This window comes from Tachyglossus aculeatus, chromosome X4 (genome assembly GCF_015852505.1).
Source record: "Tachyglossus aculeatus isolate mTacAcu1 chromosome X4, mTacAcu1.pri, whole genome shotgun sequence".
NCBI lineage: Eukaryota > Metazoa > Chordata > Mammalia > Monotremata > Tachyglossidae > Tachyglossus > Tachyglossus aculeatus.
In genome coordinates, this window is record NC_052098.1 from 56,283,880 (window position 1) to 56,300,434 (window position 16,555).

The 16,555-nt window shown below is 40.9% G+C and overlaps 1 protein-coding gene across 1 annotated transcript in view; it reads right to left on the reverse strand.

Annotated features, from left to right (window-relative positions):
- The window catches only part of KCNN2 (potassium calcium-activated channel subfamily N member 2), a 127,097-nt gene that overhangs the window by 82,525 nt on the left and 28,017 nt on the right, over nt 1-16,555 (reverse strand). The window contains exon 3 of the mRNA XM_038770072.1: nt 13,832-14,250. Within this exon, the coding sequence (XP_038626000.1) occupies nt 13,832-14,250 (419 nt within the window). The remainder of the gene's footprint in view (nt 1-13,831; nt 14,251-16,555) is intronic.

The window sequence follows — 16,555 nt, forward strand, 5'->3', positions numbered from 1 at the left end:
ACTACGTTCAACCCAATTTGCTTGTATCCATCCCAGAACTTAGTACAGTGCCTGGCAAATAGTAAGCACTTAAATACTACAATTATTATCATCATCCAGATAGCTAAGACATTGTTCTCTGAGTTAAACTGAGCTCAGCTGCTTTAAAGCATGCCCTTTTCTTCCCATTTGCTTCCCTGGGGATTTGAAGAAAAACTGTATTACACCCTCTCTTGGCCTTCTCTTTTTCCAGGCTTAGCCACCCCAATTCCTTTAACTTTTCTTCAAAAGACCTGGCTTCTATCCCTTAACTCATTTTAGTCACTTGTCTTGAATGCTTCTCCAGTTCTTTTTAAAGTGTGGTAACCAAAACGGAACACAGGACTTTTTAAAAAAATGTTCTGACCATTGCAGAGTATTAGCAGCACGATTACATGCCAGCTCTTGAAGATCTTTTTCCTGTTACTACAACCAGTATCATGAAATTATCTAAGAAGTGAAGGATGTTGAAAGGTGATTGTTGGAGGGAATGCACGCAATGCTGAAATTGTAAGCCAGAGTGCAGATGACTGCTATGAAGGTCCCACATGGCAGATTTTAAAATTTGCAATACTGTTTTTTCCAAGCAACTATCCTGTGCTCAGTTGTAATGGAATTAGAACTAGATGATTTCTACAAACCCCACACTGATATTCTAATTATAGGCACCATTCACATTCCACTGTACTGCTTCTTGCTGAAGAAAAGATGGGTGAGTTGCTCCTTTGGTTAAGCAGGAAAGCATCAATGTGATAAAAAGAGAAAACAGACAAGGAAGAAACAGTGGTCTGTCTAAGAGGGTATCAGAGATCAAGATTAGAGGTCACTTAGGAAAGTGTGGAGAAGTCACTCCGAAAATGTAATTATTTTGTTCATGGCAGCTAAAACAAATAAGCAATACTTCAGGTGTTCTATAACATCTAGACAATCAGTACCACCATTACTGAATGAGTACCTATTGTGTGCTGAGCACTGAACTAGGTCATGGGGAGACATCCAAAAGAAGTAAAAGCACAGTCTTTTCCCCTGAGAAGCTTAGAGTCAACGGCACAATACACAAGAGTTAAGAGGGAGAGAATGCAAGAAACAACCAGACACATCATCAATATGAAGTGGCTGATGGGATGGCATGTCCAGGGAGGTGGAAAGGTTAACCAGGTCAAGTCTCTTTGAGGAGATGACCTCTTAGGAAGGCTTGGAAGGGAGGAAGGAAATGGTCTGGTGAAGTTGAAGAGGGAGGTTGTTCTAGACAGGGGGAAAAAAGGGTGTGAGCCATGGGTTGGAGGTGGAAAAATTGAAAGGGGTGATAGTTTGGAAACTTGCTGGGGAACACAAGGAATTGCTAAAATATTTTTTCATAGTCCCTACTTTTTGCAAAGCCACATGTGATGATTAGCTGGAACCTATGAGCATTAATATTCCATCATTTCCTTCCCTGAGCATTTTTGACCTTACAGCCCCCTGCATGTGGCCAGACACGGCAAAATTACTCACAAAGCCATCTTGAAACCTCCAACCCATTTTCATTAGCCAAGCAAAGACTACCACACTGAACACCAAGTGATTCAGGTAACTTAAGATAAGAGCTACCAAATATTCCACAAGAATGCCAAGACAAAGCACAGAGCCCAACCATTTGTCCAACATGGGCAAAAAACTTTGGGATATATAACTGTTCTTCTTTTGCTATAAAAGTTACAAGCATGAGGGAGCACATGTGGGTTGATTATAAATTAAGTCTTGGAATTTTGCTGTAAGCAAAATTTACAACACAGTGGGAAAGTCCATTTTTTTCTTCCACTAATGGATCATGACTACTAAGTTCCTATTTCACCTAAAAGCCAATTAACTAAAAATATCTGTACATAGCAAGTCACTTCTAAAATTTTAAAACTCAAATACTTTCTCAATCTTGATAATGTTATTTTAGGAATATTAATAAAATGGGATGTCTAAAAATATTACCCCCTCCCATCGTTCTCATTCACCAACCTCTGATACCTCCTCCACTACCTGTCTTTGTAGTAGCAGCAGCAGTAACAGTCGGAACTATGCCAACGTTTGCTAGTCCTACAGCACCTGGACAAAGTGACCAGATGTCCCACATGAGGTGGGACAGCCAGGATTTGTATGATATGCCCTATTTATGTTCTACTTTAGGTCTGTCGAGTGGCAGGACAAAAACCCCCAGGCCAGGTGGTGATAGTAGTACTGCTGAAGAAGGGAGGGCACCAATGGCAGGGGACTGTACTCAGGTGGAGAAATTCCCACCAAACCCTCCTCCCTTCTCCCTCCTCCTCCCCAGTTCCCACCAAGCTGTTGGTTGGTTACTGAAAGATTGGGGCCCACATCCTCTGACAGAGTGGACCGGGCCCTGGGAATGTCAAGCCAAATCATTTCAGCCGCTGCTCCACTCCTGGGGCCTGGCACTGGCCCAGAGCTAGGATCGCACACAAACAGAGAGCTTCGCAGCACTTGGATTCCCTGTCCAGTTGGACCCAGAGTCCTGGCAATCGACTCTTCCCTCTCTGCCATGAGGCAGAGCTTGAGAACCTGTCTCTCCCTCCCCTACTCCCATGATATCATTTTCAGCCCCAGAGAAACAGAGAGTGGAGACAAGCAGAAATGGACAGATGTAGAAACACTTCTGTTGGTATTTTTGTACAGGTTGGGGTTCAATACAAAGTGGTTTTATTTTTGGTATTTTAAATACTAATTAGTATCCATTGTTACTGTTACTGCAGTTTTGGTTGCTACTATTGTTCTTTCCTGACTAGGAGCTATAAACACTTTAAAACAATCAATCGTATTTATTGAGTGCTTACTGTGTGCAGAACACTGTACTAAGCGCTTGGGAAGTACAAGTTGGCAACATATAGAGACGGTCCCTACCCAATAGTGGGCTCACAGTCTAGAAGAAGATTATTTGAAATGAAAAATACATTGAAATAAAATATATGGAAGCAGAAGATTTGCATGTGTGTGTGTGTGTGTGTGTGTGTGTGTGTGTGTGTGTGTGTGTGTGTGTGTGTGTGGTGTCAGGGGGAGGAGGTGTCTGAAAGCTCCTTGAATGCAAGGATTTTATCTACTAGCTGTACTAGCTCTCCCAAGTGCTTAGTACAGTGCTCTGCACAAAGTAAGCACTCAATAAACAACCACTGATTGATTGGAAGGGATGGACCAGGTCAGCAAAGGGGCGTCCTGAATTCTCCATTGCTGTCAGTGGCCACCTTAGCGGTAGGGTTATTTCTGGCAGTGTTGCTTGCAACCAGAGGCTGAGATTTTGATAGGTACCTCCCTGCTCTTCTACTACAACTCAGCCTGCATACTTCACTCTTCTAATGCCAACCTACTCCCTGTACCTCAATCTCATCTATCTCACTGCCTACATTTCGCCCATTCATTCATTCAATCGTATTTATTGAGCGCTTACTGTATGCAGAGCACTGTACTAAGTACTGGAAAATACAATTTGCAACAAATAATGACAATCCCAACCCAACAACGGGCTCACACATCCTGCCCCTGGCCTGGAACACCATTCCTCTTCATATCTGACAGAAAATCTCTTCCCTGACCTTCAAAGCCTCACTGAAGGTAGCACACCTCCTCCAAGAGGCCTTTCCTGACTACACCTTCATTTCCTCTTCTCCCACTCCCTTCTGCATTACTCTTGCACATGAATTTGCTCCCTTTATTCAGCCCCTCTTTCAGACCCACAGCACTTATATACACAGACGAAGCATGGCCTAGTGGAGAGAGCATGGGCCTGGGAGTCAGAAGGACCTAGGTTCTAATCCTGGCTACGCCTCATGTCCGTTGTGTGACTTTGAGCAAGTCATTTAACTCCTCCGGGCCTCAGTTACCTCATCTGTAAAATGGGGATTAAGACTGTGAGCACCATGTGGGACAGGGACTGTGTCCAACCCAATTAGCTTGTATCCACCCCAGCGCTTAGTACAGTGTCTGGTACATAGTGTTTAACAAATACCATAAAAAATCTGTAATTTATTTATATTAATATCTGCCTCCGACTGTAGCCTGTAAATTCATTGTTGGCAGGGAATGTATCTACCAACTCTGTTATACTGTAGTCTCCCAAGCGCTTAGTACAGTGCTCTGCACACAGTAAGCACTCAATTGATTGATTGATTTGTAGGCCATGGGAGGAGAGGCAGTGGAAGGGCTGGGAGTGGGAGGCGCAGGAAAGGGAGAGTGTGTGGGTGATCCATACACCATTTGTGATTTCTTAAACCTCCATTCTAGTTTTGAAAAAACTGGGTATGTAGAATGTGGAAAACCAGAAAGCATTATGTTTCCTTGTTAAAGAACTAGCCAATAAAAAACCTTTTAAAAACAGTAGGGTATACTTATTCCTGAGTTAAATTTTAAAAAGGCCACATTGCAAGCCTGCAAACTGCACAGCACAATTTAGGACAAGTAGATCTAATTTTACTCAACTACAATAAACTCACCCCAGTCAAGGTATACATATCTTAGATGAAACAGGTTATAACAAAAAGTAAACAGAAGACTGACTAAAAATCACAACAAGCTGAACTAATCTGAAAATACCTAAGATTGAGAATGTGAACTCTGGAATAAAAAGTGCTTTAAACTGCCCCATGTATCACCACAGCCAGCACTAATGCCTATGTAGCCTTGAATAGTCTTTATTGTTGATGACTATCCTCATTTTCACTAGGTCAAAACCTGGTGTATATTGAAAATTGGCTTCACCCCCATAAAATGCTTGATAAAAATTTAAATGAGCTGTTTTTCCAGGTACCCAGGATAGTGCGAATTTTATTTGGACCCACTTACCTTAATTCATGGGATTACAAGATTTCCACTTTTTGCACTGGGTATTTGTATTCTCAGCATCTGCTTTTCAAAATGGACTTTTGAAGCCACTTGCACAGCATTATGTATCGACCTAATTGAGCCTATAGCATGATTATTTTGCACTGCACAGACACAGTTAGAAAATTTCAATATAATCAAGTCAGACTCTCTAATGTTACCATAAAATGCCATTTTATTTATTGCTGTTGGAATAATAAGTGCTTGAGAATGTAAAGGAATGGAAACTTGAGAGGCCCTACCAGAATTAGACACTGGAGGACACCATCTCTTCATGGGGCTGAGAGAAGGGAATCCCTGACACCTGCCTCCCTCTGTTACACTCTGGAGTTGGTGATAAGCCTCATATTCCACAGAACAGGTTTTCTCACACTCAGGCCTCCCCGGAGACTCCGCTGAACTGCAAGTTGAACTGTGCTGTTCTGCTACCTTATATCCAAGCACATTTATCCATAATGGGCAAATCCAAAATACCTTTAGGTTATTAACGAATGATGCAGTTGTAAGAAGAATGGGAAATGGGACCAGATGTTTATTACAAAGGAAAAAGGGGTTAAAAACCACAGGTGTGAAAGGCCTACAGATCCAGCTGGGGAGGGAAGACCCATGCATTGCATTAACAGCCAATCAGTGAAGAGGAGTTCCGGTAGCCATGAACAGTGTGGCGTAGTGGCTAGAGCATGGGCCTGGGAGTCAGAAGGTCATGGGTTCTAAACCCAGCTCTGCCACTGGTCTGCTGTGTGATCTTGGGCAAGTCACTTCACTGGGCCTCATTAACCTCATCTGTAAAATGGGGATTGAGACTGTGAGTCCCACATGGACAGGGACTGTGACCAACCCGATTTGCTTGTATCTACCCCAGTGCTTAGTACAGTGTCTGGCACCAGTAAGTGCTTAACAAATCCAATTATTATTATTATCATCATCATTATTATGAACCAAAGATACAGGCTTTGGAAGGAGTGTTCACCCTTAAACCTTATCCTTATGCATTAACCCCTGTCCTACTCCGCCAGATAATGATTAACACTTTAGAAGCATGCAGGCAAGAGGGAATCTAAGAGGTTTTGCAGTTCCCCTTTCACAAAGTGTTCTTTGGCCAATTAATGTGACAAACAACATTGTGGTCTAGGGCTTCAGAAGACAGCAAGTTGGGATGCATTCTTGGAAACCACTGAATTCCGTCACTTGCAACAATTTATTTGGTAATTTTTTAAAATGGCATTTGTTAAGAACCTGTTCTGAGCAGTGGGGTAGATATAAGTGAATCAGGTTGGACGCAGTCCGTCCCATCCTTCAGGGGGCTCACAGTCTAAGGGAATCATTATGAGGTTCAGAATGCCCTGACAATTTTCATGACTAAAGCACATGGAAGTGTAAATGCACAGTCAGAAGACAAATTAATAAAAAAATTTTAAAAAATTAAAGAATCAGAAAATACCACTTCAGTGCGGTATAGCTATTGACCGCTGGGAGATAATGGTGGCAGAAAAACAAACTTAACTTTGGGAGGATCATGATAGGAAAAGGGAAACAGAGGCAACAGAAAACGCTGCAAATAGCATATGCAAAAGCACAAAAAAGGGCAATTTTCACATGTGCCCAGAACTGCTGCTTTTACATAAAACCATAAGAAATGTTGAAACTATCAAACCAAAAGTCTGTTCAGAACAGTATCCTGCCTCTTTCAGCGGCCCCAAAATATTCTTGGAGGAACACTGTGATAGTTGCTCTGCTTGCATTCACTCTTGCGGTTATATTTGTACTAATGTTCTACTATGGACCTTTTTTCTACAAATTTACCCAAATGCTTCTTGAACCTATCTCTATCTTCTGCCCCTATCACTTCCTGTGGTAATGAATGTGGTTACCATCTTCTGTAGGAAATGTCTTCTTTGGAACCCACCTCCCCTAAGCTTTGATGGATCCATCTCACCCTGGTCTGGTAGGATTTGGTGAACTACAATTCTGTGCTCATACTGCCCACTCCTATTGTATTCTGCAACCTTAAAATCATGTCCTTTCTCAACCTTTATTTTTCCAGACCAACTACATACAGAAGTTGCTCCGTACCTCAGAATATCTTGGTTGCCCTTTTGTACCTTCTCCTGCCCTTTGTCCTCCCTAATCAATCATATTTATTGAGCACTTACAATGTGCATTTTACTAAGCACTTGGGAGAGTACAATGCTCTGCACACAGTAAGCACTCAATAAATATGACAATGAATACAACAGAATTAGCAGACATGTTCTCTGCCTGTAGCGAATTTACAGTCTAGAGGAAGAAGTGGTAACCAGAATTACTATTTTGGGCTTTTATTTTCATCCCCTTCCTGATGATATCCAACATTTTGTTGGCCTTTCTGGCTGCCACCACACATTGGGCTGTTGATTTAAGAGAACAGTCAATAATGACTTCCAGCTCTCTTTCCAGAGTCATGACTGATAGCTCAAAACCCATTATCACATAGTTTGCTTGATGCATTACCTTGCATTGCTCACTTTTAATTACATCTGCCTCTTTTCTGCTCACTCACTCAATTTTATGAGCTCTTCCTACAATTTATTCCCATCGTCACATCATTTCACCACCTGGAAGATTTTAGGGTCACTTGAAAATTTAGAGATGTCACTGTGCACTCTCTCTTCCAGATCATTTCTTCTACACCCACACATACTGATGCTAATCTCACTATCACATTATATCATCTTGACACCAGAAAATCAACACTGTACACAAAGATGCTTGAACACACATATACACACACAAAACCAGGTATGCATATTATAAAATGCCAAAAATTTAGATAAAGGATTTACTTAATGGTCATTCTGGAGCATTTGAAACTCAAACTTGGAAACTGAAATGAGCTGCCTATCCAGTGTATCATAAATCAAGGTATTTATGGTACAAGATATTTTTCATCAGCATGGCAATGCATATTTTATGGCATTTTACAATTACCAAAGAGGCTTGACTCACATAAACCACGAGGAAATGAGGCATCTCCAATGGTCAGGGTTCATATAAAAGAAGCATTTCCACTGTAATTTTTCTTGAAAAACAGAAAATTGGTGAAATAAAACCAGCACTAATTTTAAGCTTCATAAAAAACAGAATCCTCCCTCCTTCTAGACTGTTAGCTCGTTGTGGGCAGGGAACATGTCTACCAAATCTATTATATTGTACTCTCCCAAATGCTTAGTACAGTGCTCTGCAAACAATAAATACCACTGATGAATTAATCCTCCTCATCCATGACAAATATTGAAAAGAAAGTGGTAATTATAAGTGTTTATCAATCAAAAATATTTACAAGCACCTACTCAATACCTGTTCTCCCCATAGCTCATACTGCGAGCTGAGCATGGGACAGGGATCGTGTCAGACCTGATTATCTTGTACCTACCCCAGCACTTAATACAGTGAATGGCCCATAAATGCTTAGCAAATAGCAGAATTATTAATAGGTCACTGTGGGCATGGAACATGTCTACCAACTTTATTATATTGCACTCAGTGCAGTACTTTGCATACAGTAAGAGCACAATAAATATGATTTGTTGATTATTATTTATTATTACTGAGTGCAAAGCAGTGTATTTAGTGCTTGGGAGAGTACAGTAGAATTAATAGACATGCTCCCTTAAGGAGGTTACAATTTAGTGGGGAAGAGGGACACTAAAATAAATTACAGGTAGGAGGAGGTTATACAGCAAAAAGATATGTATGTAATTGCTACTAGAAGGGGAGAATATGCTGAAGTAGCAGTTGGGGGATATAAGATGGTGAGATCGAAAAATCACTTGGAGGTCACCTGTTGGATATGCAGTTTCAGAAAGGCTTTGAAGATGGGGAGTGCAGTGGTCTGCTGGATGTTTATAGAGAGGAAGGTCCAGGCAAGAAGGAGGGCATTAACAAGAGGCTGGCAATGGAAGAGATGAGAATGAGGCACGATGAATAGGTAGGCTTGAGAGGAATGAAAATTGCAGGCTAGGGTGTGGTGGGAGAAGACTGTTGGATAAGTAAGATTGATTGATTGATTGCCAGCCTCTTGTTAATGCCCTCCTTCTTGCCTGGACCTTCCTTTCTATAAACATCCAGCAGACCACTGCACTCTCCATCTTCAAAGCCTTTCTGAAACTGCATATCCAACAGGTGACCTCCAAGTGATTTTTCCATCTCCCCATCTTATATCACCCAAAATTGATTGGGTGTCTGATAGTAGTCAGGAGTTTCTGCTTAATAAGGAGAGGCCAAGGCAACCACAGGAGGCTTTTGAGGAGTGGATCCCTGTTTGTCTTTCAACTCTGATATGTTCTCTGGGAAAAATAAACATTTTACTGAATTTTGTCTAAAGCAATTCTATCTTGAACATATTAAGGAATAAAACCTTATTTCCCCAACTGAAAAAGGTAAAATCCACAGCCATGTTGGAAAAAAGCACCTAATCAAACATGTGGTGCTAAAAAAATGCCACACTATTGTCAGTTTATTTATCCTATGCATCAGAAATAAAATGAATGCCTTTATGCTGAAATTACAAGGTACTGAGGCTTAAGCCCCATAAGAAAGTGAAATCTGATATCAAAAATTTCTTTTGAATTGGGGCTAAGAGGCTCAAAGTTAAGTTAGTCTCAGATTTCAAGACCTTGCTGGAAACATTGGATTTCTAAGTTTATTGTACAAATCTTTAACCTCATATGTTTTTAGGAGAATATTTTCAGAAGTTTTTTTTCTTTTCACCAGACCAAAAGGGCACAGAAAACTGAAGTAGCAATGTTTATTCATGATAAGAAAATAAAGAATGTCTACAAAAGTCTAACTAGTTTCCACCTTTCAAGGAAGAGAATATACTCTCAACGATCCAAATACAATATTTAGACTTTGGACATGTGTCTCTGTCTTTCCTCTATTCCCTTTACCACCCCCAAAGAGATAGCTAGTCACTTTACAACATCAAGATTTGATTCTATTCTTTGATATCCTATGCTTCATATTTGAACTAATTAATTCCTGGTCCAGCTGTTGGCAGGTCACACTAGGGAAATACCTGATAAGTTTTCAAAAATATTTTCAAAATATTTTCAAATTCTGACTGCACCAGTTTTCCACTGCAAATAAAGCCACAGCAAACAAAACAAAACAAAAAATCAGGTAGTTTTCTAAGTTTTCACTCAACCACAGAATTGTTAGTTTTAACTTTCAAATCCTCAAGTGTCTTTCATTATTTTCTGTCCTTGTACCTTAAAACCCAGTGATTTGGAGGCAGTGATCATGCAACATACAAGTTACTAGAGTCTCAAATACTCACACAATTTATTAGTCTCAAATGTCAAGTGTCTTAAAAGAAGGGATGTGCCCTTAAGCCAACAGTCCATTTCCCTTCTCTTTAAGCAACTGTTTTATCTGTGCCTTTGTGTCAGAACCACTTTATGGGTAAGAAACCAGAAATGCACAAACATCTAGTCACTTTGTGAACCTTGGGGAAGTCTTTCTTCCTATGGAGGTAGCTTCCATGACAATCAATTCTCCAGGGAGGTACTGACTCAGCTAGATTCCCCTGGAGGGCCAAGCAACCAGAACCATCCCTTCCTCTAGACTTCTGTGTAAGATGTTTACAAATGGCAGTCTGTGAAAAAATATTTTATTTCAGCTGATTTTCTCAGGAATCAAATGCAATTTGGCACAACCTTTTTTCAAAAGTCTGCTGCATAAACCATGTGAATGTGGCTTCACCTCAAAACTGATAAAGCTACTTGTTCTTAGTGTCCTATAAGCAGGATGCCAGTCTCAATTTCAGCTCCACCTGCATCTGATGAAACATTATAGGGGCTACTGTGAATCCAATGCAAGAGAACCATTAGGACACAAAAAAGTCGGGGAGTGTTATACAACTCAGTGGAGAATGGGCCAGTGAATTCAAGCCAGGGGGTAGTCCTACAGCAAATGAAAAGATGAATGAGTGTGGTGAAACAATCAGAAAGAAGATTCAGAAAGACACAGGATGTTCTGACAGAACAGATATATATACACAGGTTCAGTGACTTGCCACAAGTGAGAAATACAGAAAACAAACTATCCATCAAATTCAGCTGCCCTTCCCCCAGTTTTGAAAAGCATGGGACTGCCAGGTAGGGAATTCCCTCTCAGGAGTATATTTCAAATTTAGTAATGCAGGCCCTGGACCAGAGTAACCCTCTGGTCCAATTCAATGCCAATCAGCAGAAATGTAGACTGTAAGCTTCTCAAGGACAAGCATCTTTTATTTCTTTTTTTGTGTTCTCCAAGCACTTAGACCAACAGAATGCACACAGAAGGTGCTCAATAAATCCTACTGATCCTGATTCTTACTACAAAAAGACCAAATAGGAAATATCCCTACCATAATTTTTCAAATGATTTACAAAATACTACCCTTCAGGAAAACCACCAATATGCTTCTCTCAGTACTACCAGCTTATTGATTTATAAAACCAATTCTCATTAAACGTGGTGCTTATGGTCTGATTTGTTTCTTTCATAAGCCTCTACCAACCCTGTGATATAGTCCCAGTAAAAGTTATGCTTAAGGCATAGCCAAAGAAATATTTTTTGCCTCTTACTCAACAAAAGAATCAGCAGACACATATTTTTAAAAAGGATTGGGCACAAATCTCTAATTTGAGCCTGACAGCAATGCAACAGTGCTCTCAGCCTTGATGAGTTCAGCGCAAAGCAAATGTGGAAAACCTGTTACACCCTCTCAAGTAGCTTCAAAGCAAAACACTGAGGAGAGTGCAAGCAGCTTACATGAAATAATTTGATCACCATAGTTCATTTTTGCTAGACTATTCTTCATAAGAATGGTACAAAGGCCATACCACTCATCTACGTAAGGATAAAAAAACACATAAAAATGAAGATGGTAAACACCAAGGAAACCTCTGCTACAGATGACACTGACTCTCCAGGGGCTACCAATCAATCTGCGCATCAGGCAGAAACTCCTCACCCTGGGCTTCAAGGCTGTCCATCCCCTCGCCCCCTCCTACCTCACCTCCCTTCTCTCCTTCTACAGCCCAGCCCGCACCCTCTGCTTCTCCGCCGCTAATCTCCTCACCGTACCTCGTTCTCGCCTGTCCCGCCATCGACCCCCGGCCCACGTCATCCCCCGGGCCTGGAATGCCCTCCCTCTGCCCATCCGCCAAGCTAGCTCTCTTCCTCCCTTCAAGGCCCTGCTGAGAGCTCACCTCCTCCAGGAGGCCTTCCCAGACTGAGCCCCTTCCTTCCTCTCCCCCTCATCCCCCTCTCCATCCCCCCCATCTTACCTCCTTCCCTTCCCCACAGCACCTGTATATATGTATATATGTTTGTACATATTTATTACTCTATTTATTTATTTTACTTGTACATAGCTATTCTATTTATTTTATTTTGTTAGTATGTTTGGTTTTGTTCTCTGTCTCCCCCTTTTAGACTGTGAGCCCACTGTTGGGTAGGGACTGTCTCTATATATTGCCAATTTGTACTTCCCAAGCGCTTAGTACAGTGCTCTGCACATAGTAAGTGCTCAATAAATATGATTGATGATGATGAAGAGAAATGTGGATTGGTGGCTCAATAGCCTGAACACACCACCTCATGTGTCTACACCACCATGCACCAAAACGTCACAATATTCCTGTTGCCAATAATACACACCTTTTGTCCTTTTTTTAAATGAAAACTAAAGGATAGTGTTCAGCAGTGTCTACTTTAGTATAAATTTTACAAATTCTTATCTAACTGATAAATAACATTTTCAGTAGGGCCTAGGACTTAAAAAGGTGGCCATTTTAGTATAAAGGGCACAACCTGATGAATTGAAAACACAAACCTACCTCCTCCCAATAGTTATACCTACATGAATACACGTTTTCAAGATGGAGTATAGTAAAGAATGCCAATAAACCCCCAGAAATCGGATGGCTATCTTTCATTAGGAGTTGCCATGGGATTACCATACTATCATCAACCCTTCAAAATTGCTATTTGCCTGTTTTGAAGCAGAAAGCCACAAGCTGACTTTAGAAATACATTTTAACCCCTGAAATGCATCCTTCCATTCTCATCAGTATGGCCTTTCTTGACCAGGGTCATCTGCTGTGTCTTCACCAGAGCATTTAGAGGTTATCCTGTTTATTTCACAGCAATTGCTTTTTGCAAGTCTTTTTTTTGTGTGTGTGGAAAAACTATTCTGAGCTTCCAGTGTTGGAACTGATCAGTTCTGGTTCAAGGCTGATTGATTCCTGAAGCCTAAAAAATGCAAACAGAGCATTCAGCCTCTTCAGAGTTCTCCATTCAAATGCTCTGGTGAGCCTGTCAGGGACAAAGCTTTCCCAGGAGCTCTTCCCCTCCCCCTAACAAGGCACTGAGTCTAAGCTGTACATCTGCAAGCTATTTTCAAATTACCACTGGAGTACTATTAGGATTGGATACTAAAACCCAACAAAAGACTGCATTTTAGGGAATTTCAACCAATACACTGGACTCTAAAATCGCTTGTGGTTTTCTGCCTGCTATTGGAATGAGACTTTGATGCTTTAGTAAATGACAGATCAATATTCCTCAAAGCCAGCAAACCTATTTTCAGTGAGGTAATAAATACCATTTTTATGAACTCAAACTGTTACACAGATTGGAATGAAACCCTGATGAAAATTCCATCTAGGTCCAACATGGAATAGAGATTCAGTCATCATAACCAAATGCCCTGCACAAGTCATAGAAAAAAGATTTCTTTGGGGCCCTCTGACAAAGAAACATCGTGATACAGCCTTTGGTATGAAATTCTGGAGAAGAGCAGAGGAAATAAAAACAAGAATTCAGGCTTCCCCAGAGCCTAGCATCTGCTCTGGTTCCCAGCTGAGTGGTCAAGATTATACATCATTCATCATGATCATATGGAAAGAAGTGAGGAACTTACCTTTCACAAGCCCGGACTGTCCACGCGGCAATTATCCATAATGAGATACTAAAAACCAATAGTACAGTTCCTGGACATATAGTCATTAAAGTCTTCATAACAAAACGGGTATTGAAATTTATCTTATTAAGTGCCCCAATGCTTCTCGAGGAGGCATCGGTGAAGAGTTTACTATGCAAAAGCATAACTCTGGCAATAAGATAGAGTCTTAGGAACATGGGTATAGACAAAATAATATCCACATCAGCAGTGGTTGTGGATGGAGTATAGGAGAAGGCGAGACGGGCTGTCCATGTAAACGTATAGTTCCCAGGGATAGGATGGATAGCACACACCAGAATTTCCAAGCAGATGAAGAAAATACGCTCATAAGTCATGGCTATTCTCCAGTCATCTGCTCCATTGTCCACCATGAACAACTGAAAAAATAAAGTAGAAAATCAACTTCAGTATGGCATGAATGTTCTACAAGTGATAGTGCACACTTCTCAATATGCATTTGGGGAAAGCTAAGATAATGTTTTTTAATTAAATTGCCTAAGTGTGTGCTTTTAGAAAATCATTACCTTGTCCTTAGAAAATAAGATGTATAAATTGAAAATATACTATTTCCCCACTGTTCGTACTGCAGCCCCAGTGAAATCCATTTCTAGTCACCACCTCACCTCTCACCTAGTTGAAGAATGTCAGAGTTCACACAAAACCTGCACAGAACTAAACATAAGTGAGCCCCATCTGCCAAGAGCAATATCAGGTATTGTGTGAAATGAGATTGGCTCCAGAGATAAATATTTGATTATCGAATAGGAAATTGGCTTTCTCTCCCCTCTTTTGCCTCTGCCTCCTCTATTCTACTAGATTTTCCCCTCCACTTCCTGTGACTTGCATATGACCCAGCTGTTTCTTATCTTTCCTGTCCTGAGACCACCTGCTCTGAATCTGCTTTAGTTACTCCATCCTCAGGAATGAAAGGGGACTTTGGGAGAATTGTGAATGTACCTCACTTCAAATACTCTACACTCCTGAATACTTTTGTGTTTTTCGGGGGGGGGGGGGGGGTTCTTGTTAAAAAAACTCACATTCAAGGCAGAAAACAAAAAAAAATGTTCAATAGCTTACAAAAAAATGACAAATCTTTTCAATGCTACAAGGGGGGAATGGCCATGTTGTCCTATTCCTATATCACTCCTACAAATACCATTTTGTGGAATATGATTATTTTGGTTTGTTATCTTGATTCTAATTAAGGAGAGTTCTTCAAGGAGGGAAATCTCAAATCTAAATTAAAGGAAGAGGAATCCAGCCTCACAAAGAGTAGTCTACATCACAAACTGGTTGGACAATCAAGAGGCTGTGCCATTCTAGAGAAGGTAAACAAAAATGCATTCTGATGAGCATCAGCCTCTTCTGTACTGCATAAGTAGCGAAAATAGTCTTAGTAGTGAAAGACGATGTTCCTCGTCAGCCTTAAATATGCAGGACTACAAAACCAGTTTTAGGGGTGGAAAAGTGGGCACTGGCCCAGGCCCACCAATTTTCAGAAACCAAAGATCAGGAAAAATATGATGACAGATAGGACCCCAAGAATTAAGGAGTCTCTTGCTCAGTTCGAAGAGATGGTTTAAGGAGCAATTCTACTACTCCAGCAACTGGTCCTGCTTTTTATACTCCCGTTCTCTGCATCAGAACCCATCATGGTCTTAACCCTGTGATCTGCCCGGGGCTGCCAAACGTCTAGTGCTTGCCCTGTCTGTAGTGCAGTGTAAAGAAGAGATCAGATTGTATTAGGCACAGATAGTCTGTCCTTAGAATAATAACTCTGATCACTAAGATCAATCTGATCAATCAATCATATTTATTGAGTGCTTACTGTTTGCAGGGCACTGTACTAAATGCTTGGGAGAGTACAATATAATAGAGTTGACAGACACTTTCACTGCCCACAACGAGCTTACAGTCTAGACGGGGAGACAGACATTAATATAAATAAATTACAGATATGTACATAAGTGCTGAGGGGCTGAGTGGAGGGGGGGGGAGTGTGAATAAAGGGAACAAATCAGGGTGACGCAGAATAGAGTGGGAGAAGGCCTCTTGGAGGAGATGTGCCTTCAGTAAGGCTTTAAAGGTCGAAGAGTAATTATCTAATTGAATTTTGGCCACTTCCTCTTGTGCTCAAAACTTGCCACGCTTGGATCTCCTCAAGTTCAATGTATCGTCTAAAGGGCAACCATGGAGGGGGGAAAGAAAGCAAAACATTCCTTATTTCCAATCTGGCCCCATAGCTAAAACAAACTGGCAGTGATGTCGTCACTGAATTCCCAAATGCTCAGCAAGCAAATGATATTACTTTTAATTGGTCCTACCATTTATGTGTTTTAATGGTGCATTTCATTCATGGCTCTCAGATGCACTCTGGACCCAATTTTCCAATTAAAAAAAAGGTCCCCAGCACTACCTAGCCCAAAGTCACCAAGTGGGTCAAAGACAGCCATGAGTAAGATTTCAAATCCAACACTAACACTTTCAGAGATCCCAGTCACCACAGAGAGCCTCTGGAGATTGAGGCTGCACACAGGCTTGTAAGGATTCATGAGGAAAACAGCCTTCTAAAAGGTGGAAAAGTGAAAGCTAGCATTTCAACAACTGTTTAGACCACATAACACAAATCTCCATAGCAAAGACATGAAGAAGAGGTGACACTATAAGTGAAATCTACCTAAT